At 37.4% G+C, this 24,628-nt stretch overlaps 1 protein-coding gene across 5 annotated transcripts in view; it reads right to left on the bottom strand.

Annotated features, from left to right (window-relative positions):
* Positions 1-178: 178 nt before the first annotated feature.
* LOC146462896 (adhesion G protein-coupled receptor L1-like) overlaps positions 179-24,628 on the bottom strand; it is a 34,329-nt gene continuing 9,879 nt past the window's right edge. For 3 of the 5 annotated variants that reach the window (XM_085085007.1, XM_085085008.1, XM_085085006.1), the window contains 19 exons: positions 17,057-17,246; positions 15,033-15,440; positions 13,492-13,784; positions 12,792-12,851; positions 12,146-12,320; positions 11,104-11,220; positions 10,851-10,914; positions 10,418-10,517; positions 10,220-10,278; positions 9,481-9,601; positions 8,658-8,761; positions 7,820-7,925; positions 7,011-7,161; positions 6,427-6,511; positions 5,674-5,740; positions 3,771-3,853; positions 2,663-2,789; positions 1,893-1,934; positions 179-1,125 (listed from right to left, as the gene is read on the bottom strand). In XM_085085007.1, the coding sequence (XP_084941133.1) occupies positions 952-1,125; positions 1,893-1,934; positions 2,663-2,789; positions 3,771-3,853; positions 5,674-5,740; positions 6,427-6,511; positions 7,011-7,161; positions 7,820-7,925; positions 8,658-8,761; positions 9,481-9,601; positions 10,220-10,278; positions 10,418-10,517; positions 10,851-10,914; positions 11,104-11,220; positions 12,146-12,320; positions 12,792-12,851; positions 13,492-13,784; positions 15,033-15,440; positions 17,057-17,090 (2,370 nt within the window). In that variant the 5' untranslated portion in view covers positions 17,091-17,246 and the 3' untranslated portion in view covers positions 179-951. Of the gene's footprint in view, positions 1,126-1,892; positions 1,935-2,662; positions 2,790-3,770; positions 3,854-5,673; positions 5,741-6,426; positions 6,512-7,010; positions 7,162-7,819; positions 7,926-8,657; positions 8,762-9,480; positions 9,602-10,219; positions 10,279-10,417; positions 10,518-10,850; positions 10,915-11,103; positions 11,221-12,145; positions 12,321-12,791; positions 12,852-13,491; positions 13,785-15,032; positions 15,441-17,056; positions 17,247-20,147; positions 20,265-20,617; positions 20,721-24,628 lie in introns of those variants that run through there. The other 2 variants (XM_085085010.1, XM_085085011.1) reach the window with 2 other exon arrangements.

The following is a 24,628-nucleotide window of genomic DNA, read 5'->3' as shown; positions in this document are numbered from 1 at the left end:
CAATTATGCTTTTGTAAACGTTGGAAATTAGCGTACGAGAAAAACGCCACATATTAATGAGGACCGTTTTATCAGCTGATAAAACACCGCATACTAATAAGGAGGAGGTTTATAAAGTCACTGCACCTGATGTATTTACTTTACTTTACTTGTCCCCTGGTGCCTGATGTATTATCGACCACTTTATAGGTAAATAGGCTTATGAATTATTAATGAGTTTTTGGAAAACAGTTTTACAACAGTGTTGTCCAAGATTATAGTTTTTAGTAGAAGTTCTAACGGGAGAATATGCTAGCAACACTTGGATGTGCATAGATTCTCACACTTAAGCCTCGTTTGCTTAATACCGAGAAGAAACTACTGCCTATTGCAAATGCCCCACGGTGTGGTCAGCCAATATACACCAAACTCAGTATAACTTATAAAATGTACAAATTGAAACAAGTCCAAAACGTTTTTTATTCAAATAAGTTTACACATTAGTTACGATTTATGAGTTCAAAGAACATTTTAGGTAACATCTTCATCCTCATAACTTTCCTGATGAAGGTCCCGTAAGGAACCAAAATATACTACTAAATTTTGAATGCTTGAACTGAATGTCAAGCATGAAACTGCAGTTACTTGCTATATTCTTCATTCTGTTCCATTTGGTCCTCGCTGCATTTAGTCCTCTAATTTACCTCACCCCTAGATAGAAATCTCTTTAAGATGAGGGACGAGTGAAATCAGCCCCGCTCTTAGTTTTGTCCTTCACATAACCTAGATCTCCCTCAAGACAGCGATGTCTCGAAGAAAACGACGTAGGTTGGTTCCTGTGACACTTCATCTTTGTTCTTTACCTCATTTCGCTAACACACGGAAGCCTCTCTAAATCGAGCAGGTAAAATTGGTCCCGGGCGTGTCCACGTGGGGAACACTCACACTAACGCTCCAATATAACTTGTCGTTCTATCCCTCCACGGGTGCAATCTTATTGCTCTTTCTGCCAAGCTCCATCTCTGATTTCTCCGGTTTGTTCGACTGTGCCTCACTCGTGCTCGAAGAAGGCGGACTTCTTATTTTGAAGAATCGCCATGCTCGCTTTTTTAAATTTCGTAGCTTCTTATTCCATGCCGATCTTACCTGGAATTAGATAAGAAAAAAGTAGAAGAAGAGGGTTGTTAAGATCATTATTTTAATTTTTATTTAAATTGATTTCACCCTGGCCAACGACGTTTTTCATAATGGCGGCTAATAAATTGTTCTTCTATTTTCCTGAACATCTGCCCTATACGGCTAGTACCTTCGTTAACATGTGCAAAATTCAATAAATTTATCAGACCAGTGCGCAATTTTCACTGGACCTGCAGCTGCAGTTTTTTAGGATTGGAAGCATTGTTCTGTTACTCGTTCTATTGTTTTCTCGACCAACTATGTAAGACGTTGCAAACGGTTAGTAAAGCTAATTAACATATAATAGTATCGATAAGAATAATAGATGGGACACCATTTATGAAAAAGGTCCATATCTAACCAAGTGCATTGTTTCATTAGATACCGTGCATTAAAATAATTATTATACTACCTAGGTCAAGGAATCCTGGAAAAATGTTAACACGCTGTTGTCCCTTGTTTTTCCGTGTTAATTTTTTATTGAAGCTTTCGAGAGCGGCTTTTCAAAGAAAAGATTTTTCTCTTCTCTGAATGAACTAGTTTCAAACCTTACAGCTAAATAATCAGTATAGCTCACGTCCTCTCTCCCTCGCAGAGGCACAGTATAAGAACGTTTTGGAGAGGAGATAATGACGGGTAAGCATAAAGAAACCTTGCGCCTGCACGCAGTACGCTCAGTGGATTTCCCCTTGATAACGCTCTGTAGAAACTAAAGCCTTCGTATTAAAGAAACTTACCTCAGTATTTCTTACACAATGAAGAAGGAAGATCAAGAATCCCTATAGTTATAACAGAACGTAATAGGAATCAATCACTCAAAGTTATAAAAGTAACCAAATTAAAATTTAAGAATATTAATTTTCTTGAGATGATATCAGTATTGTTCAACGAGTGACACAGGCATACTCGGAAAATCCGAGTGCTCCTATCAGGGGTTAAACCTAAGGCCTTCCGATTACTAGTTCGAATGCTTTACCACTGAGCTACAGGAGACTCGTGGGAGCTAAGGCCATTAAACTAGGTTCATGCGACAAACACGCATTCGTTGGACAGTTGTGAAAGTTACGAAGATCTAGTTCACATGTACCTATATCCGAGAAAAAAAAGAGGACTTTTTTAAAATCGATTTTCAACGGGGCTTCTGTTTCCACAAATGCAATTTCATTCGTCTTCGCTTTCCATAAAACTATATACGTTTGTGTAGAAGTGGAATGTAAACTGGGTCCCATGACCCGGACGAAGGCATATAATTCATGGTAAGAACAGGGTGACTATATGGAGGGTAAGGGTTACGTGGGTGACTATATGGTACCTTAACATGAATTACTTGCCCGGTACGGATCCTCGATCTCTCATACAAAGCCTTGGAGTCACTGACCCTCTCCCATGTAGTCAACTGTTTATTTTTTCGGACAATATTTCAACCTTGGCCATTATCCTCCGACATACAATGAGCTAGCAGCCGCCTGGAGGGGTTTATTTACTAAATAGCTATACGTGAGCGCACCTGGAGAGAGTTGAGGACAGTGAATATGTACTGAGGTACAACACCAGCCTTCGCAATACTCAGCAAACCAAACAACCACGTGACACCCAACAGTGGAAACAACACGATACAGGCTTTAACAGTTGTCCTATAAATCAGATAAAGACAAAAAATTAGGATCTATGTTTTAATGAAGAAAGCAAATTGAAGTATGAAAATCCAAGCCACTTTTCCTACACTCAGCTACTTATGGTTTCCACAAGTGACGTGTTTTTTCCGATCAGCATGTCCATTAGCGTTTGTTTTCCTGTGCATTTTGCTTGTTCCGTATAGTTTCCGTGCTTTTTCTGAGGGAAAGACGCTAGTTAAATACGGTTTCCAGCATTTTCGGTTTTCGGCACTAAAACAGCCTTCACTATTCAAGTGAGCGGTCACGTGAGCAGTATCGAAAGAGATCGAAACAAGAAAACCCAGTATCGATGGTATCGAGTATATTTTGGTATCGATATCAGCCTACCTTATATATCGCATTGTTTAGTTAACGGCTTTAAATAACAAAAAACTCCAGATTTCCTGATCGTATTCTGAAGCTCTCAAGTTAATTTAAAGGGAGGGGTTGACACCTCAGCGCATGCGCATGAATCTAAATGCTTTTTACTCTTTCTTATCAACTGTATGGCTTAAAAAATCCCACTCACATGTACTTCAGTAATCACATTCTATAAATAGTCCAAGCAAAATGTCTGATGACCAAAATTCACATAAAATGCTAGTGGATTGTACTCATATTGTCGATATTGAATTTAGCGTTGACCCGTAGGATTTATTTCACGGTTGATGTGTTTACAGTTATTTGCATGCGAAATAACGCAATCATATGAAAAAATTACCACCCGAGTTACCTGTTCCCTTCCGAATGGTTCATAAACAACGAATTAAACTAATCAGGCTTGGGTCATAGCGAGCAAAGGCGAAAAAGTCTTTTGATTCATGGACATGCGCAGAACCCCTTTCTTTAACCTGACGTATTAAGACTTAATTTATGGTTAAGATACAAACTTGATGAAATACACGTAAAGCGGATCAAAGATTTGCACAAAATTACATTATTTTTTATTTATCTACTCACTTGACAGCGTTTAGTTTAGTCGACTGCGTGCTTGGCATGGAAACCATCTCTCTAACGACTCCACAAAACACTATGACGTTTACCTGTAGAAAAAATAGAGTCAGTTAAGTTAATTAATAGACATTTTTAGGGTAAAATCAGCCATTTTCAAAATGGGGCAAACACGATAAGGAAAATAGGCTTTGTGTGGAATAAACGGAATTTAGTGTCCAATAAATGATTTTTATAACATTGAAAAATCTGTACAGATTGTGAATTGTAAACTTAAGTCAATACAGTTCAAGACGTTTCTGTTCAGATTTGAGTGAAGTGGCTGGATCATAAGCCTTTCAATAGTTTTTTAAATTTCTCATAAGTTAGTCTATTGTCTTTGTTATTGAATTCCTATTGACTTTAACAGTAGCTCAGAGGTAAGAGCATCCGATCTAGAACACGGAGGGTCGTGGGTTCGAATCCCATCTGGGGCTCAGTTTTTTTCTGTGTCCTCTTATGGTCGATTCTTACATCTCCCTTTATTTCCTTTATAATACTAATATCAGTGGCATAAATACATGGGAACATTTAGAAACGTGACTACACGCTTTCTTGCTGTTGCTGAGTTAAATCATTTAAATTTGAACAAAACAAAATCTTTAGCCTAGTAAACTAAGTTGTTTACAATACATCGTCTGCGCAGTTTTTAAGTTTTATGGAAATTATTCCAAGACCATTTTTGCGCTATTCTACACCATTTTATCGCAGAGGCGTATCTATAGATATAAATGTGCCTATTTGACATTATGCGGTTGATTGTAGGTAGAGAATCCACGCGCTACACACTGAAGTCTAAGGGGGCTTTCCATTTGTTCGCAAATGGAATGTACCAATTTGAGGGTAGGTTTCATCCTAGTCCTTCAAATTTGTTCAAATAGCGCGTACTATGTTCGGTGTGATAATTTTTCAAGATTTTGGAGCAACATCCCTTAAAGTGACGCATTCAATTTACAGACTGACCCGGTCTGGCTGGCCAGGTCTGGCAAATGGAAAGCACTCTTAGATTTTTTGGGTGCAAATTGTTACAGTGCGACGCGCCTTACCGTGGCCACCCAACAAACCTTTTTTACAAGGTAACCATAAAATACAAAACGATATATTTTCAATAATTCATTGTTGCGCCACTTGCCTGTTGGACTTTGCAAGAAGGCGTGACCGTTGATCAAATGCGCGTATCCTGATTGGCTAACTTGTAAAAAAAAAGTTTGTTGGGTGGCCACGGTAAGGCGCGTCGCACTGTAAAAGTCCTATAACCGGGTTTCCCTTTATTACAGCAGTTACCAATAACACGTAACCCTTCGCCTTCAAAATCGTTGGATAAAGTTGCGTTTTGGTTGACGTCAATAAAAAAAATGCCGTCGAGATTATTTTGAATTCTAACGAAAGATTTCAAGGCAGCAGAGCTAGGAAATTCACAATTTTCCTCACTAAGAGAAAGTAATTCTCCATAAAATGTATTTCCAGCCAGTTAAAGCTAAAAGAGAAGTTATTTTCGAATTTCAGTTCACGTGATAATTTGCTAACCCACTTCAGTCAACTTTGATAAAGTTTTACCATCTCTTAGCGAATAAAATTTTCAATTTGTTGGTTTTGTTGCTGTGAGATCTTGATAGAATTCAAACGAACTTCAACTGCTTTTCTTTGACTAAATTTCAGCAAAACGCAACTTTATCGGACCCTTTTGAAGGTGGTAACGTCGCGTGTTATTGGTGACATAAGCGCTGTAATACCCGTCTGTTCTTCTATACAACGAGGATTTGTTTGACCGAAAATACCGGAATTTCTTTTCTCACTGCGCTACTGTTAGTTGTCTTTGAATGTGTCTGTCTCAATTTCTTTTGAAACGGGCATACAGTAATTTTGTACTTACAGTGGCTATGAGTATCACCGGTGCTGCAAAGGACCATATGTAAAAGTTATCCGTGGAGAGCCAACACCTAATACACAGAAATGAAAATAGTTCCATTTAAGTAAATCTGCCCTGAAAGACATAAGAGGAATCGGGGAGTGGGAGTAGATATTGGGAGACAAGTCTTCAAAGACATCTAGACTGCAAAAAGTAGTAATAGGAATTTGTTTTTTCTTTCTTTTTTAAATTCACTGAGGGAAATGTGAATTGCCGAAAGCTCGAACCCATTTTTGAGAATATAAAGGTCTCTTAGGCCCCGTTCAGACGCCGAACTTTTCATGAGCCGAACTTAATTCAAATTAAGGTCGGCCCAAATCACGAAAATTCCGCCTTTTGATTCAGACGCCGAACTTAATTGAACTTACTTGAAGCAAAACCAATCGAAATGTTAACGTTTTTTTAAATTTTTTTATTTGAAATATGTTATAATAATTTATGCATTAGGTTCGGCTCATGAAAAGGTTCGATTGCTGAATCAAAGCCGTTCCAAAGCCGAAATTCCCGGCTGAGCCAGGCGGGAAGAACGGCTGAGCCGTTCCAAATTGAAACAGCCGCTCTCAACTGATTCAGACGCCGAAATTTTCATGTACTTAATTCGAGGTATTAGATTCGGCTCATGAAAAGTTCGGCATCTGAACCGGGCCTAAATTTGATTGACTTGACTTATTTCCGTGTGCCCAAGGGGGGAAGGGGAATGGGTCCGGAAAATCTTACCATTTTTCAGCCCTGTATTGAGAAATTCCATCGCCTGTCAAATGGGCAATCAACAATGTCCCTCCCACAACTAAACCAGGAAATCCTGTGGAACATAATGGCACGTATTAATTTTTGGGCTTATACGAGCAGAGCCTATTTATACAAGGGGGAAACTCAAGCTAACAGGAATCGCGAACGTGCGCGTAAGCCACCTGCCTTGTGCACGAACCCTCGCGTGTCTTGCTTTTTACACGAGTTTCTTTCTGAGAAAAAGAGTTCGAACGCTCAGTTAATGAAGCTCATGAAGTTAGTCTTAGAACAGTGACATACTCAGCTCCAACTCGTTTGCTTTTTTTCTAGAGACGCTGAAGTGGCGACCTAGTGCTTGGATTTCAACAACAACAACAACAAACAACAACAGCGACAGCATTTTATTCTTCTACATAAGATGATAAAAGCAGGACTGACCCTAATCTAGGCAGGTCAGTCGTAACTTTAATTAATTATTTAATTAATTTATTAATTAATTAAAATTTATTTTTATTATTAAACGCTTCATTTGGTTCAAAACTATAAACTATCTAACTGCTTTTGCAACTCACCAAATGAAAACAGGTAGCAAAAAGGTAACTTGAGTTCCGTGTTGTAGACTTCAATAATTAAGAGGTATAGCATAACGCCTTCTATTAACATCCAACAGAACGATGAGAGATAGAGGTAATGAATGGAGGCTGCGGCAGTTAAACACAGCACCTATGGAGACAGAAAAGCGATTTACAGTCGAACCTGTGTTAAACAATCACCCTCGGGGAACTGCTAAGTGACCGATAATTGGAAGGTTGACCGCTTAGTACAGTTTGCACACAATACACATCAAACACAGTAAAAACGCCATTTCTTTTCACATTTGGTAACTTAATGTACAGTTTATTCACGAAAACGTACGTTCACAAAATCACTTACGCGGTTACGAAACTGCAACCATAAATGGTATGACAAAGGAAAGTCATAGTATAAAAATGGACTAATAAAATAGTAAGCCAAGATCCCGCAGTCAGTATTGCAGTCTGCAGGTCGCTAGAAATTCAATTACATGGCAGGCTATTCGTTGCTACTGTTTAAGTGGTTTCGTCTTACAAACTGGCCGACCGTTTAAAACAGGTCAAGACAATAGAAACAGCTCGTTTGGACTAAGGGTGACCGCGACCGCTTAATAGAAGTGACCTCCCCAAAGACGTCAACAGGGTGACACTAAAAATCTGGAATCTCTTTACATGACCGATGTAACGGATGGATGCAGGCCGATTGAAAGGCTTGAAAGCGCAAAAAAAAAAAAAATGCATCATGACAGTTTACAATTATCAAGCACTCCGGTAAATTAACCTCGGGTGTTCACACTGATTGAACCCACCTGGTCTCGAGTGGCATCTATTCCTGCCAAAAAGATCATCTGTGCGATTGCTAGTGTGGCCACTAGGTTCACGTGGACATGGCTTTGCTGATCGTGTCTTGAACATCTAAACAAAATGTTCGGTATGTGAAAGAATTGTGGTGATATGTTTTTAAATGATAGATGAATTTTGCAGTCGATCGAGCCCATGACCGTCCGATTAGTTCGGGTGCTCCACCACTGAGCTAAAGGAGACTCGTAGGAGCTACCAGCTACGTACATGCAACAAGGATCCTGCGCACTGCAAGGATTTGAGTGTTGCTGAGTGGTATATATCTCGCCCTCAGTCAATCGCCACATAAACCAAGCAAACAGTAAAACCAGAACAAAACAACAACGACAACAACAACAACACAATTGATAGGCCTATTCAACTTATTATGTAAATTACCCAGTTTGAATCATCGATTTAGCGACAAGGCATTTATGTTGACATGGATAGCACATTTTTGACGTCAAAATTTTCATTTTCCAGTAATATATCAAACACGAGAAGGTGTGTTTCATCAGATATCCAAACACTGAGAAGTAGGTTGAAAAAATGAGGCACAGCCGAGTTTTTTTAAACCACTCCAAAGATAAATGATCAATAATTCTTGGAGAAATTCAAGGCTAAAGTTGGCAAAATTTTACGGTAATTAGGCACACATGACCAAAACACGGTCACAGTGGTGATTTTCTTCGTATTTCTCTTGATGAATTATTAATGAGTTTGAGAATGAGATACTCAAAATTGTACACCACCAGCTTAATCAAAACTAATCATACAGATTTAATTCTGTTCGATTGTAATACTCACAGCAGTAACATGTACGCAAGTATGGTGATAGTTTCTCCCAGTAAAGAGATGCCCAGGCCAATATAGGTGAGAAAACTTAAAGGTTTTCTGTGTTCCTCTGGAATCTGGAAAAACAAACATTAAAACGAAGGTTAAATTCGTAGATTTAAATTCGTTTTTACTGTGATGTCATTGAAACTCCATTCTTAATCTACGACCAACACAAGACTACTATCTTTTAACGGAATCTACACATTAGTGAATAAAATCTCTTGTCGATATTGAATATATCGATACATCGATAGGAAAATCTCTTGCCGAGATATCGGTTCCCTTCAGTAATAAAACATTTTGAATTTTAATCAAATAAATTGGTCATGGTCACCGTGGTGGCACAAACAGGGGAATACTCAAAATGTCATCAGACGAATATTTTTCGCGTCACTATTTTGTTCCAAAGTATGATAATTTATATGTCAAAATGTTATCTCGAAAATTATGAATGGAAACTAGAAGAATTGATTTCATTATCCACGTCATTGCTCGCATTGTTGTTTGTGGCCGCCATCTTCGTTAGTGTCCTACAGAAAAATTACCAACATGGCGGACGCACGCCAAGATTTGGAATTTCTTAAAATTTCTTTCTCGATAAGTTTTTTTAGAAGAGCAACACAGCGCCAGAAATTATTGTAATTGCCTCTTTTTACCCACGATTTACTGTTTTTGAATATTTTTTATGCACGCCAACTCATTTGAAGGTCTGACTAAAAACCAAGAATATACGTCACTTATAAAGTGAATTAAAGTTCATCTGCCTAGTCTAACCATTATTTGGCCACTTTACCTTGTATTTCTTTATGTTCATCAAGATAGCAAAGTTCGTCAAATGATTGCACGTGCACACAACGTGACTTATATTAGATTCCACCTGTGAACAGCCTTCTCCTGACCAACTTCCATTTACCCTAGGAAGGAGATATAATTTATGCTTCAGAGCATAACATCCAATTTGGGAAATAATAAGATACTGTTATTTATCTCGAGTGCTGTTTGATTCACTGTCTGAAGTACCTTCAGTGCACTAGGTGGAATTCGTTACCCCAGTTATTTCTTAAATTGGACTGTACTTAGTCCTATGAACAGTTAATTGTTCTTTTAAAGAACTAAATTATTAACCGATCGCAAGTTAAAATTGCTCAAAAGTACACCTGTGAGATCTTCAAAGTTTTTAAGTGTCATAAACACCACATACTGATCATCTTTTTGATGGTTTTCGCGTTAATATGAGGTGAACATTAAATGAATTGCAAAATGGATTATTAACATAACCGGCCAATCTGCACGTTTTATGATTACATAGTATATTTGTTAGTTATTATGTTGACAAAACACAGCATGACTTACACTAATATTTGGTTTTACCAAGTGAGTTGGTAAGGTAATTTCTACTCTATTCTCGAATTTTTGTATGGTGGCCAACACAGTTGATAAAACCAAATATTCATTTTCACTCCCTAACCGACGCAGCACCGCAGTTTCTTAACTTCCTTATAAAGTTGACTTAAATTAAGACGTTTTCTTACGGATGTGAATCGTTCCACTTCCAAAATACACAGCTTTTCCTGGCACTAATACGATTTTCCTGATGAAAGAGAAAAAAAATCACAGAAAGGGACAATTACATTTTGTGAACAAACACTTGGACCAGTGTACTAGTAATCAATATCTAAAATGAATGACTTTTGTTTCAGTACAAATCCAAGACCTTTGTTTTATTTTACCTCCAATGTGCGAAGAACAATGGTAACATTCTCTGTGAAGACGTCGTGTTGGGATGGTTTAACACTAGTCCCAAGAATTGTGGAATCAATTTGGCTGTCCCTGGAAAACAAAACAGACTAATTTACAAAATCTTCAACTTACTAAACGCATGCTTTTTTCATTGACTTTTTTCCGTTAGGGACTGGATTCATTTGTTATAATTTGACTGAATTTCAATTTTGACATATTTATTTACTTCTCTTATTATATATCATATCTCACCGGTTTATTCAGCCTCTAGGCTCTAACGTTTGACAACATAATATTGTACTTGTTCTTAATAAATATCCTAGTTAGTTACAGTTATTTTGTATCTGTGCATTGAACTAAAATATAATTGTATTTAATGGTATGGTATTATATCTTCTTATTACATCTTAGATGATACTTTACCTTGGGATAACGTTGTCAACATATTTATGGAGGTCGCTGTAAAGAACGTTAACAACCACAGCGTCTGAAAGTGTAATAAACGAAACAGCATCTCTCAGGAAAGCACTCTACAAGTTTAAAACGTCGTGGTACACGATTACAAGAATAAAACTTTGGATACCTATCGATACTTGGGAATGACATCATAGGTTTTTACATCTTCATTTGTGTATTATATTCATTTTATGCTAACTACATGCAGTCATAGACTCACCTTGATTCTGGAACAAATAAGATGGCAGTGTAATTCTTGCAACTTCATCTTCACCATCCTCTTTTGTAAACGTAAAGTTTTGGGTGTAACCCTTTGATACTAATGTTACCTGTATCACTTTAAGTACAGAATGAAATACAAAAAAAGGCATGTTAATGTTTTAAGCCATAACCCCACCCCCGGACCACATACAAAATTAAGAATCTATTCAGTTATTAAAGAAGTGACTAGCAGACTTGCAGGCTAAAACAACACCTGGAACTTGACACGGCCACGTCATGACGACAAATCAAACAATCCAAGATGGCGAATTTTTGCAGATCATGACGTAATTTCCACATTGCTAGACTTCATAATCGACATATTATGAGCTTCCAAAAGTGTTATAACACATATAACACCGTCTAATTTTCATTTTAATGGCCATTTTAATCTCTTGGAGTCCCCGGTGCGTCTGAGCTCCCACCCCCTCACCCTCCCACCCTCACTCCGCCGCACTCCGTCAAAAGGACAAAAATCCCGGTCTGGAGTTAACTGCTGTCAAACGTAAAAAAAAATTATGAAATTCCGTTAAAGATAAGATTTTCTCTTCGAGAGCGCAAAGCTGACAGTTTTTGTGAGTCTGTGGGTTTGAAATGAAGTTTCAAAGTTTTTAAAGTGAAGTATGTCACGTATTCAAACAATGAACACAGACACAACATGCTTTATTTTCAGTTTATTAAAAAAAACGTGAAACTTGTTTAATAAATCGTAAAATAATTCAGTAAACTCACAGACTCAACAGAAAAAGCTTTGTGTTCTCAGAGTAAAATACTAATCTTTAACTGCCTTTTCGTATTCTCTACGTTTGACTGCAGTAAAGGTGTGGAGTGTTCTTCCTTGTTACAGAAGACTTGTAGCTATAGCTGGGTATTTTTTTTTTCATTCTAAGTGGGTTATGGAGGTTTTATGTGACCAGAAAGGTCTTGCTCTTGTCACGTATAAGTTATAACAACCCAACAGTTTTCAAACAATTTTAATCTAGGACTGTTCAATGTTTCACCTATGTGTTGGTTCTCCCGTCTTTCTTGATTCCTTGAAGAATTCAGGTTGAATGAAGCATATTTAAATGCAAAGTCTTCAATAACTTGTGCCGAATCAATAATATTGTCCTCAGACCTTTTCTTAGTGCTTAACGTCATGGAAGTCGCGAAATCTTGATAGGCGTCTGTGACGAGCTGTGGAGAGGAAAAATAACATCAATATGTGTCACTGACACAATAACTTATCCCAAATATACCTTTAAAGCTGTTTATAGGAGGATCTTCATCCAGTAAAGCCTTAGTTTATGGCTTCTAAAAGGATCCCTTGGTTCTATTTTTCTAAATAAATCATAAACGAGCTATCTTCCTCAACTATTTTGCTCAGTATTAATCACTTCCACACGACCTTGTAAAACGTTTTGTGTCTTTCTTCTCCTCTAATTATAATTAATTTTCCTCTTTTTTTTTTTTTTTTTTTTTATCTTAACAAATACTATATCGTAATTTTAAAGGGCATAAAATTAGTTAACTATATTATGCCCCTCTCCACTCCTTTCTTGCGCACTGCAACCTTATGTAATACGATCACGTGGGGTAAATAATAAATATTATATAAAAAAGCAATGGATCTATAAAAATAGATGATAGAAAGTATCAATTCCCTACCTCCAGTGACTGAGGATCTTCCGGATCAAGGGATGCCACCGCAGAAATAAACTCTAAAACCTTTTGGAAGGATAGGGTAAAATGTTATTACAGATAATTGTGAATGTGTCCTTTTTGCATTGAGAGAACGGTACATGTGTTCAACATGGTTTTCAATTGGTGTTGTGGATGGTATAACTTGGCTTACATGTAGTGGTCATTTCTTGAACTAAGAGTATAGCGTAACAAACCCTTTGATTCAACTATCCAAAAATTTCTGTTTCAAATGCAAATGTATAATCACATTCAAGCTGACAGCAGTTACGCACATTAGGGAATAGCTGGTACTTGAATTATAATTGCGAAATATCAATTTTAGCAACTTTTGCTTGAAGAAAATTTACTGGTGAACAGTGAACACGGGGCAGCTATCACCTGATAGTCCCTCGATACTATTATGTTTAATAAGTTTATGCATAATATCCGGATAACTTTAAATCATTTTTTAAGCCTGCTTGCTTCCTGCTACTATAAATTAATTTTCTTTTCAACATCTTCAAAAATACCTTGAATTTTTGGTCCTACTAACACAAGCAGTCGTAAACCGCCCTTGGGTTTTGCAAAGTTCCAAGACTTCAATTTTATAGCCTTTTCTTGGCAAAATGTGCTAAGACAGCTCATTTATACTGAACTACCTTTTCAGATTTAGAGACAAACTTACTGGATTGTTTGAATGTATCTTGTCTTTAACTTCAGCATCGAGGCTTGAAGATGAAGTCGTGGAAGTTGTCATAGCTGATTGAACATCAACGACACTTGAAATTATGTTACGTGAAGTAGTGCTAGTCTTGATGCCCAAAGGAAGCGTTGTTGTCGGTGTTATGTCTAATAAGATACTTGAAGTTATGCTTGAGGAGGATGTCTTGGGAATCGTTATGAGGACACTTGATTCTGGGTTACGTGTCACAGTAGACGTCTTGAGATTGAAAGAAGGAATTTCGGTTGAGTTCTTGTCTTCGAAAAAGATAACGGAAAGCTATTAAAATGTCATTAGAATTAATATTCTCGATTTATTATAAACTACCTTCTAGCTTCAAGGAGTCTTTGGTTAAAAGCTTTATCCTGAGGTGTAACCTCATGAGCGCTTCATTCTCGAAGGTTTTAAACTATGCGAAAAATTATCAGTAAATCTTTCTCATATAAATATTACACACTTTATAGTCCGTACGGGTTAGCCTTTTAATTGTACTATCTGCTTGCGCGTCTGTGTCACGTTTCGACAGCAAGTCAGCCTGGACAACTGAGTGAGTTATTTTTTCTCGAAAGGGCATTAATGACCTATGTCTCTAGTTTTCGTTGTTTGAGAATCATTGTATTTTGTTGTAGCATTGTTTGTGTCTTTTCACTTCGTTTTATATAATTTGTGCGCCGTACATGAAGACAGAATCACTTTAAATTCCTTACGTCAGTCAGTCAGTCAGTCAGTCAGTCACTCAGCCAACCAGCCAGCTAGTCCAGTCAGTAGGTCGGTCGGTCAATTGATCAGCCAGTCTGTCAGTCAGTCTGTCGGTCGGACGGTCAGTCAGTCTGTCAGTCACTCGGTCGATCGGATGGTCTGTCAGTCAGTCAGTCAGTCAGTCAGTCAGTCAGTCAGTCAGTCAGTCAGTCGGTAAATCAATGAATCACTGAATCAATGAATCAATGACTAAAAGAACCAATCAATCAATCAATCAATCAATCAATCAATCAATCAATCAATCAATCAATCAATCAATCCAGTTCCGAACATCCCTCTGTTCTTCTCTTCAGCCGACCACTCCGCCCTACGTACACTTAAAACTTCCACTTATAAGCCCTGGACCAAGAACCATTAATTAATAGTCAAACTTGGAAGCATATAAAGTTGAGTTTAAAACTGGCAAGATCGAAATTATTGTCGAAACTGATAAGGCTGTATTTCTATTGTATGCTCATGTCACAGGTGTGGACCGGGTTGAGATAAACAAAAGCGTTCAGCAGCACTAATCGTGAGTATGTCACCTGCGCTTATAATAAGACAAGCATGACCACAAGAAAATCGAGAGTAGTGCGTTTGTCATGATTGGGCTTATCTTAGGAGTGTGAACCAGTCCTGTGGAAGCTACATGAAGGGGCGTTTGGTTTGGTTTCCGCTGACCTAAAACACGTGGTTCTGGGTCATCCGAGGGACTGGGCATGCGCACGCGCAGGGTGCCTGTCTGACCACGGTGAGCTAAGCCTTACCTTTGGAAGAAATTGACTGACAAATGTAACCATGGCGATTGTTCTGGCACGGCCGTTTTTCAAAACAAGAAGAATTGGCTTTTTTATTCTTGAATACATAACACCAGTCACCGTTCTTGTTCGCTTTTGTATTTAATCCGCAGGCAGAATTTAGGAAGGCCTCCTGTGCAGTGTCTCCTGAACTCCACACAAATTGTCCTGCAGATGCATTAAACACGAGCCCAATCCAGAACTTCTGAGATCCATGTCTATATCCTAGAGACGTAAGCTCTCTTGACAGTTCGTCAGTCTTTTGCTGGGAATCGAGCACGGCCAAAATGGATCCATTCCTTTGGCAGAGACCACTAGCTTCTTCCCAGGTCGTCCTAACACTAATTATGTGATATGCGTTTGCGGAAACAGCTAGATCTGAAAAAATAAAGCATATGGAAAAGCCATCTAAAGCTCTTTGTCCAGACGAGTTTTGAAAGGGAATTTTTGCGTTGATTTTAAACGCGATTCCAAATGCTCGCGTAAACTACTGATGCATTTTATTGCGAAGAGAGTGCAATGCCATTTTTATCATAACGGTTTCTTGAGGGACGTTCAAGGGAGCGATGACGTGTAGCTCTGTTTCAGTTCGTTTCAGTTTATTTACACTTGGATATGCTATTTACATTGTATATAGGAACATAGGAATAAAATAACAAATAAAAGGAGAAAATAAAGAAGATAATGGCTTTGGTAGAAGTGTAGGGTGGTCAGAGGAGCTTAGCTTTCGAGCTTACCACCGCTATATTATAAATGGAAATACTAATAATAGTGTGCGCTTGGTGCCATGGCAACTATGGACGATCATATGGAACTGTCACTTTTATATTAAAATATACATAATTAAATTATCCTTGAGAGTTAAGCAGAATTCTTTTATATTGTTTTTTGAACTGGAAATAGCTAAGTAGCTCACTACTTTCGCTCTGTTGTCATCACAACTAAACTGGAATCAGTATTCGACTAAAAGGCTAAAGTTGTAATCAGGTGAAATATATTAACAATATTATTACTGTAATCTCATTTTTTTAATAGATTTGTTCCGGATAGCAGTCGACATGTATTTTGTCAACCGTTCTTAGTGGATTACAGTGTGTTGCCGGCGAGGACTGCTCGTTTTTCCTTAAGCTCATAATCTCTAAATGGAAATTAGGTTGTTGTTATTGCTGTGGCTGTCGCGATCGATTAAGTGGTGTATATCATATTTTTTGTGCTCAAAAACTAATTAGATATAAGGTTGAAAGTAAATATTGCGACATTCTCTAATAGCTGCTCATAAAAGCATATATTAATCCTAAACATGCAAATATGTAAATAATTTAGCTATTAATCCGCTGCAAGCTTGTTTTCCAAACTATAAATAATGTATGAGAATGATGATTATTCTAGAAAGTGACGCAGGCATACTCGGAAAAAAGAAATCCGAGTGCTCCTATCAGGAGTCGAACCTAAGACCTTCCGATTACTAGTTCGGATGCTCTTGCACTGAGCTACAGGAGACTCGTGGGAGCTATGGCCTTAGCTCCTACGAGTCTCTTTTCCTTTTTTTAAACCTCAGTTGGCACTTTTCATTTTGTCGATAAAATTCGAGAAAAAAACTGATGAAATTAAAAAATTGAAAAATCTGTCATAAGTTATAGCTGGTCTTTTCTCGATAATGTTCTCAGGAGAAGAGCAAAGTTTTAGCTACACTTAATTCAACCTGTTTATCTAAAAACGGGTGCTAATTTAAATTTTAGTTTTTTAGGTTTAATTTTGCTCCAAGGCACCGTGTTCAGGGAAACGAAAAAAATCATTCCGTAGATTTGTTTTATTTATCTCCGGTGAAGTGAGAAGGTCTATAGACTTCCTTTGTTTGAAAAACGAGTAGGAGTTAAGTCTCACTCGTAGTGCTTTCGGGGTCATTATGGCAAAGCTCAAGTGTCGCTCAATTGTTAGGAAACAGGTCAACAAGAGATAGCCTCAACAGTGGTTACAAAGTTTTGTCTACTTACGCGTAACGAGAACAAGCCAGTACAGCTCCCTCATTGCGGGTCTTGAGTACCAATGCAGATATCACCATGTGTTATTTCATTTATTTCCTTCGATTGAGCCAATCAGGAGCATCGGAGGTTGTTGTTTGTTGGCTTCTTGGCTTTGGTCAGTCCATATCATTTCCGCTGTTATTGAAGAATCTGCGATGACCTGATGAAAAAACCAAACAAAAGAAAGGAAAAATTAGTCAAAATATTTTTAGAAGATGGGGATGTAATGTGTCGGACAGAATTTGATTTTCACGTACAATCTGCCTTCGCATCTTCTACGATGACAAAGTAGTTTTTACAGACGAAGATTTAATATAATTTTAACATTTTTAACATGTTCATTAATTTTATTTTAACATATAAATTGAAATTGTGGCAATTAATTTTGACGCCCACGGAGTAAATGTCTAAGTGAAATGCAAAAAATGTATGTTCAGTGCTGCGCTCAATCTTCAGACCTGCTTGAAAACCCAAACAAAAGAAAGAAAAAATTAGACAATATTTTAAGAGGATTGAGATTTAATGTGTTGGACAACATTTTGATTTCCACATAAAGTCTGGCTTCGCATCTACCGCGATGGTGGAGTAGCTTTTACAGACGTCGATTTAATATAATTTTAAGATTCTTAACATATTCATTAATTCTATTTTAACATATAAATTGAAATTGTGGCAATTATTTTTGACGCCGACAGAGTAAATGTCTTATTGTAAAACAAAGATGTCTATTCGGTGCTGCACTCTAAAAAAACAAACGTCTTCTCTACATGCTAGATAAGAACAATAAGACTCATTTGAATTTCAATCTTCAGTTTTTTCCTCTTTGTGGGAACACTTCTATTTTTTGACATGCCAAAACGTGCTTCGCATAGCAATTAAATCGATGTTTCGGGCAGTTGACGTTGTTACTGCAAACAAGGAAATCCCAAATGTTATTGATGTTCTAACTTTCGGGTAGGTTTGCGGCTAATTCCTGCAGCTTCCGGCAGGGATTGCAGAGTAGTTCTTTACGGTTCCACAAAACAATTTAAGGCAGGGAGATCTTTCAAGGAACCAGAAAAAAAATGAGATAAAAAGTAAATTGAAAACATGGCTTGTTTGCAATTCGTCTCATGTTCACCATTTTCATCATATTCACCACAGGGTGCTCAAGAATTCGCACTCAGTAATCTGTCATCTGTTATTTATACTTCATATTTCAAAGTTCCTCAGTCTACCAAATCTATTTACGAGTTGAGTATTTTAAGAACAAAAACAAAAACATACAGAGATAAAGTTTAATGATGAAATACTCCTTCACTGTTTAAATTTTCGATTTCTTTTGAAATCCACTAAGCAGTCCTTTGCTGCGATATTTTTTTTATGTGTATCATGTAGCTCGAACTCAGCCCTGTATACACGGGCGAGATCCTTAAAGTATGGTCTTTCAAATGAACGTTACTGAGCAGTACTTTCCTGTGGTGCGGTTTATTTTGCTGTACAAGGTGATTCTAACTTTTGAGTCTGTTGATGAAATCCTAAAGTGTGACTATTCAAATGAAAGCTACTGAGCAGTACTTTCCTGCGGTGCTGTTTATTTTGCTGTATAAGGCTATTCGGCTAACTCTTGAGTCTGTTGATGAAATCCTTAAGTTACTGAGCAGTACTTTCCTGCGGTGCTGTTTATTTTGCTGTATAAGGCTATTCGGCTAACTCGTGAGTCTGTTGATGAAATTCTTAAGTTACTAAGCAGTACTTTCCTGTAAAGATGGTTATTAAGCCGTATAGTGCGCATCACTGAAATGTTCGTTTCCCATCGCCTCCTCGTGAAAGTCGATCGTCGGTGGGTTGAAAAGAAAAATCGATAAATTAATAAAAACAATGCCTTAAGATGCTTAGTTTATCTTCTCTGTCCGCCTTTTTTAGACGGCCGCTTTCACTCTAACAAACCTGGGGTGTTCTAGCGCGCCCTTTACATGTCTCACCTTATATATGAGAGAAAATTCAGATGTCAGAGTCACTTAAAGATGTATGCAAAAAGCAAATTAAAAACTTAGACTCTACTAAGATTGTGTTTTCACTAGAACACTTTTCCAGCTGAACATTATTTCAAGGTGTTTGTTTACAGACCGACATTTACTAGTTAAACTTGGCATCTGTTTTCACTGTGAAATTTAACCCGAAATTTAAGTCTTTTACTCAGAAGATTCAAATTAACTTTGAAAAATGGCGGCAGATGAAGCTTTTTTAATGACTTCTCTTGTATTGATTCTCGCCATATTTCTCTGAAGGAGAAGGCGTTTCTTTCAGAGGATGCGTGTCCCGACAAATGGAGAGGATGCAACAGATTGTTGTAATTCGGGCAATCCAGCGCTGAGCAAAACAACTGCAATCGCCGTAAGCACAGTAGATAATTCTGTGAGGCTTGAGTTTATCATTATAAAGGTGCTCAGTTCAAATTGGCGAACATTACGCAAGTACTTTTAAAGAAGAAAACTACTTTGTTTACTTTGTGACCCTTTGTGTTGTGTTTCTTTTTTTTTTTTTTTGCAAAGTTACTTTGTTCTTGCCCGCTATATACCGACTGCCATGTAGCAGGGACAGCCAACGGTTCATTTCGGTGGATATCTGTTCGTATGACCTCAGAAATTTGGATTTAGTTGAGAAGAACATTAACAGTTTTCTTCGGCAAAAATATCAGCTGAAATTTTCGTAACACTGGACAACTAATTCCTTTCGCCTTGGAATGGGCATATGTCGTTAAAATGCAAATAAAAATCAGCTAGCATTTTTCTTAAAGCCAACAACAGTTGGTAAATTCTGCTCCCTAAAATTTTCCGCAACTTAAATTTTCAGTTTAAGCTTCCGGGCAGATCAATCTGTATTAGCTTACTAAACAATTATGCCTTTAAAAGGGCACAAAGTGATCTGGGAACATACGAGTCAACATTTTAAGTATTTTACTTAAACGTTTTCATTGGGTGCACCTGATATATAGGGCAGATTTTTTATTTAACAGAAACAGGAACTAAAAGAATTGAATGACGAGAAGTGATTGAGAAATCAGTTTAGCGCCGTCTACCGGCGAAACTGATGGGTGTTTCGACTCTGCTTCGGTAGAATCATCGTGTTGTCTCCTTCTGCAAGAAGCCAGGTTTCCTTCTCCACTTAGGCATATACCAACGAACCGGGGAACCGTTAGGTCTAAAACCTAATAAATAGCTGGGTTAAGGGAAGCATCTAATTATGAGGTAGATTATGAGAGCAAATTCTATGGAGAAATTAGTTAAAGGCATAGATTTCGAGGGTGAATCATACCTCATTGACATAAAGTGTTTTGCTTAAATTAGGTTGCTATTTTGAGCTGCGTAGGTCCAGTGCCTTCTCGCTGTTCCGGACTAACTGACATAGAATCATCGAAAACGAGTAGCGTGGCCCGACACCTAACATTACAGCATTCTTGAGAGATCCCAAGTAAATTCTCACAGTATCACAGTGTATCCTTCGAGCATTTGAATTGGACTCTGAACACTTAATTTGCTTTCATCTTACCTTGCGCGTCTAAGCAGCTGATATGAACCTTGCATTGTATTGAAAATTTATCAACTGCTGTAAGGTTTGAGTAAGCGCGTGCCTTAGTGCATGCCAAGGAAAAGAAATTATCGGCCGCAAAATTCAAATCGGCGCCTGCTTTGCTTCGAAAATGCATTATTGAAATCGTTGCCGTAGGATATTAGACGATTGTCTCGACGCCGCAGTTATTAATAGGCATACGTTAAAGTAAGTTTCAATACTGTTATCAGTAAATACTCGAGCTTATGCCAATTTAAAGCAGATTGCACACCGGTGTCAGGAACAGAAATTATCGGGGCACACTTGCCTTGGGGTTTTTGACGTAAAAACTTTTAAAAAAATGGTAAATAAAATTAATTTAAAAAAAGCGCTTAGTTCCAGTAGTTTTAATACGATTTCTGAAAGCTCTATCAAAGTTTTCATTATACTTCTATTTTAATCCGTATTTTGCTCTTTGCTTGTCAAAAAAGTTCATTTATTCATACATACGTTATCTTAGGTTATTTGACGTCAAAGCGCGTTGCGACCATAAGATCAATTAATATACCAAACCCTGAAATTACGTTGTCTTAAAAGACCAGCCTACTCTAGTCAAGTTGGAGTTAAGCTTAAATTATTATTTTTGTGGCACGTTTCAAATGCAAACAGTTTTGCTAAAGGTGAATAAATTTTAAACTTTCCAGTTTGTCTTTTAAATGGCGATCAGTGTTGCTGAAAGAGCTGCACTCTCCGAACACTGATGAGTGTGAACTGCTGTACTTTCTCCTAACGGTTCATCTATTTTTGAAATTAAGATTCCATGCAGAGTTTCTTAGAATTAAATTGGTAGAGGGAAAATTTTCGGGACGTAATAACGGTTATAGTAAGACTATCATGTTAGATTTCACAGAGGCTGAGCGTTATCTTGTCGCAGTTACAGCCGTAACCAACACAAATAGAACTGGCTCCCTTACAGAAAAAGAAAGAACGATGACGTTTTCTGTTAAGAAATATGTATATATTTTATTGTACTCCTGTGGAAATCGTTTGTCAAAGTGTTCCGCTGTAATTAGCTTCTTCCCCGGATACTTCTAAGCAGGGAGCAACGCGACTAGTGAAAGATTTGTTCTGAAATGTAGCGAGCGATAGCAAGGAGTGAAACTGACCGACACTGGATCTCAAACTTCTAAAAAAAAAAGAGAATTTCAAACTAAGAAAAACAACTCCCAATTGCTTGATTCACTCTGACGAAGGGCTAACGTTCGAGACATCAGCACTCAAATTAGTTTACGTACGGTGACCAAATTACGTCATCAATTTTGTTGATAAAAGCAAACATTCGTTGACCGGGCACTTGCTCGAGTTTCCATAATTTGTACACAGGAAACAGAACCACTCAGCTAAATGTCTTGAAGCGTTTTAGTACTCTTAAGGTAAATTTTAGAAATGTCGATTTCTTTAGCATTATCGTATTTGTGCATCGACTCTTTATTATCCATAAAAAGTGAAAATCCCCTCATGTTAGACCAACATTATACTACAGAATTGCATATTGGTTTATTTGCACCGTCCTTTTTGACAGCCTTCGTTGCGAGATATTCTGAAAAAATCCCTCTTCATTAGCTGTTCTAGAAAACCTATTAGATTGAATTTATCTTCTTCACTAAAACGATTTCAAAAGGAAAACGACCTAATTTTGCCTTCGGGCTAATTTCGAGCTGTGAACTGAGGAGAAATTAGTCTCGTGAGATTCTGCACGTGTAATTTCATTTCCCCTTTTAAACGGTTGCATCAAAGTTGGTGGCTGTTAAATGGTAAAGATAATACGAATATTTTTTTGTTTATTTTTAAATTGGAGCAAATAAAATCAAAATATTTAAAGCGGGGAAATCTTAAAAGAAAGCAGAAAAAAATTGGGTATACAAAAATGAAATCATGGCTTGTTTACAATTAGTATTAATTATTTAATTTTATGTCCACCACAGCTTTTAATTTTTTCATTTAATGTCCATCATATCGCAAGGTACTACACTTCACTTTCATTAATCTTTCATCTTTTGCTTATACTTCCCATTTTAAAGTTCCTCAAAAACGCGTCCAAAATTGTGAAAGCAATTCTATTTTTGAGTCACGTATTTTGAAAAATATGAAATGGTGATAACGTTTTAATGATGTAAGTAGGTCTGTCGTATTGATAATGAACAACGTAACTTTGAAGTCTATTTAAAACTTTTAGTTTCCTGCTTTATCCTCTTCGAAAGAATTGAACGCTAAGACTTCCTTGATTAACTATGTTGCTTTATTTGTTCTGACACTCAAAACGTCATCACTCGGTGGCCAAATCATCTTACAGCCGTACCTAATCAACTTTGTTCATAAAACCAAACACATGCTCTAACTTACCTTGAGACTTTCAAATTTTATCTTTCAAATTGCAGCTTGATGCGTGGCTTTCATTTTCGTTGAAATTATAATTTCCGCAAATAAAGAGGACGGAAGCTTTTAAAACAATCAAAGTGGGAGTTTGCAGGCTAAAATGGAGATTTCAGTGGGCGCTAAAACACAATTAAGAACGCTCCTACGAGCCAATCACAAACAAGAAAATAACATATGGATAACAGGGATCAATTTCTAAAGAAACTGTGGTGTTGCGTTGGTGGGGAATAGAAACAAATGTTTAGTTTATCAACAGAGTCGATAACTAAAGGTAATTAATGGCCACCGTAAAGAGATTCGAGTGCTGACGTTTCGAGCGTTAGCCCTTCGTCAGAGCGAATTAAGGAATTGTGGGTTGTCTCTGTTTATATAGTGAGTAGTGGACCTACGCTTTTAGTGGAAAATAACATAACCAGCCAATCAGAACTGGTTTTCTTTCTGGCTGGCAGTGTTACTTCAAACGTAGCGCTAGAATTTGGCGTTTGACACTGCCATCTCTAACCGAGTTAGATAAAAAGCATGAATAGAAACAAGACGAAAAAAATCTATTGCCAAAAGCACTGCAAAACGAACGACGGCGAAGTAAAAAGTGAATGCGAGCTGGCTTGTTATCTTCGTCGAGCGAGACCAAGCTGCCCGGTTTATGCAATTGTTCTAACTGCCATTTCAGTGAGAGTTTTAATACTTTTAAATTACTATTTCTTTACTGTTTATGGAATTCTGTATTTTTTTCCTTTTAATCTTTTGGAACAGAGATGTTTGTACAAAGTTTGCTGTTTTCTGTCGTCTTCCGTAAACATTACTTAAAATAAACGCCAACGTTACGCCAGCAAAATAACATTAGAATAATAACAACCTTTACCTTCCCAGGCTTTAGTATGTTTATGGCCCTTCTCGCCTTCCACTCATTTTAGCACATTTTAAAATGAGTTTCGAAATGAGTCTGAATTGAGCCAAAAACATACAAACATTTTTATGTCCAAGAACATCAACTCATTCTATAAAACAGAAATAGACTTTCATGCCAATTCTTTAAATCGAAACCTGATATACAATCATAAATAGAACTCTGCATAAAACAACTGCAGTTGACGGGGATTTTTCTTCTATCGTTCTAAATAATCCAGAGAATATTTTTGTGTGTTATCATGTAATGATCACTCGGCCGAAGACCCATGAAAGAATATAGGAAACACTAAGGAGTACGAGAAGATTATTCGGAGAGTTGTTGCAAAAAAATTCCCACTTTTCTAACGTGGGTCTTCAGATTAACCAAAGAATTCAGAAAAATGGCGAACAAATCCGCAGATATGGAAGTTGAACATCATTGTCATAACGTGATCGCGTCTTATGAGTTTGGAGAGTTCAGTTGTCAGTGAGCTAGTATGGCTTGCATGGCATGCATGTATTGTTTTTGGAAAGTAGGCTGTATGGGCATCGTTCATAAACTAGTTTAGGTCTCTGTTGTTGAATCGTATGTGTATGAGTTTTCTTCTATCAAACCAAAAAACAATTTGAAACAGAAGCTACAAATCTGTTTCATTTTCTCTCGATGATTTCTTTCTCAAAGTAGAC

The sequence above is a fragment of the Pavona decussata genome, unplaced genomic scaffold, assembly GCF_977016875.1.
Source record: "Pavona decussata unplaced genomic scaffold, jaPavDecu1.1 SCAFFOLD_184, whole genome shotgun sequence".
Lineage (NCBI taxonomy): Eukaryota > Metazoa > Cnidaria > Anthozoa > Scleractinia > Agariciidae > Pavona > Pavona decussata.
This window is presented reverse-complemented; position numbering and strand designations above follow the sequence as displayed.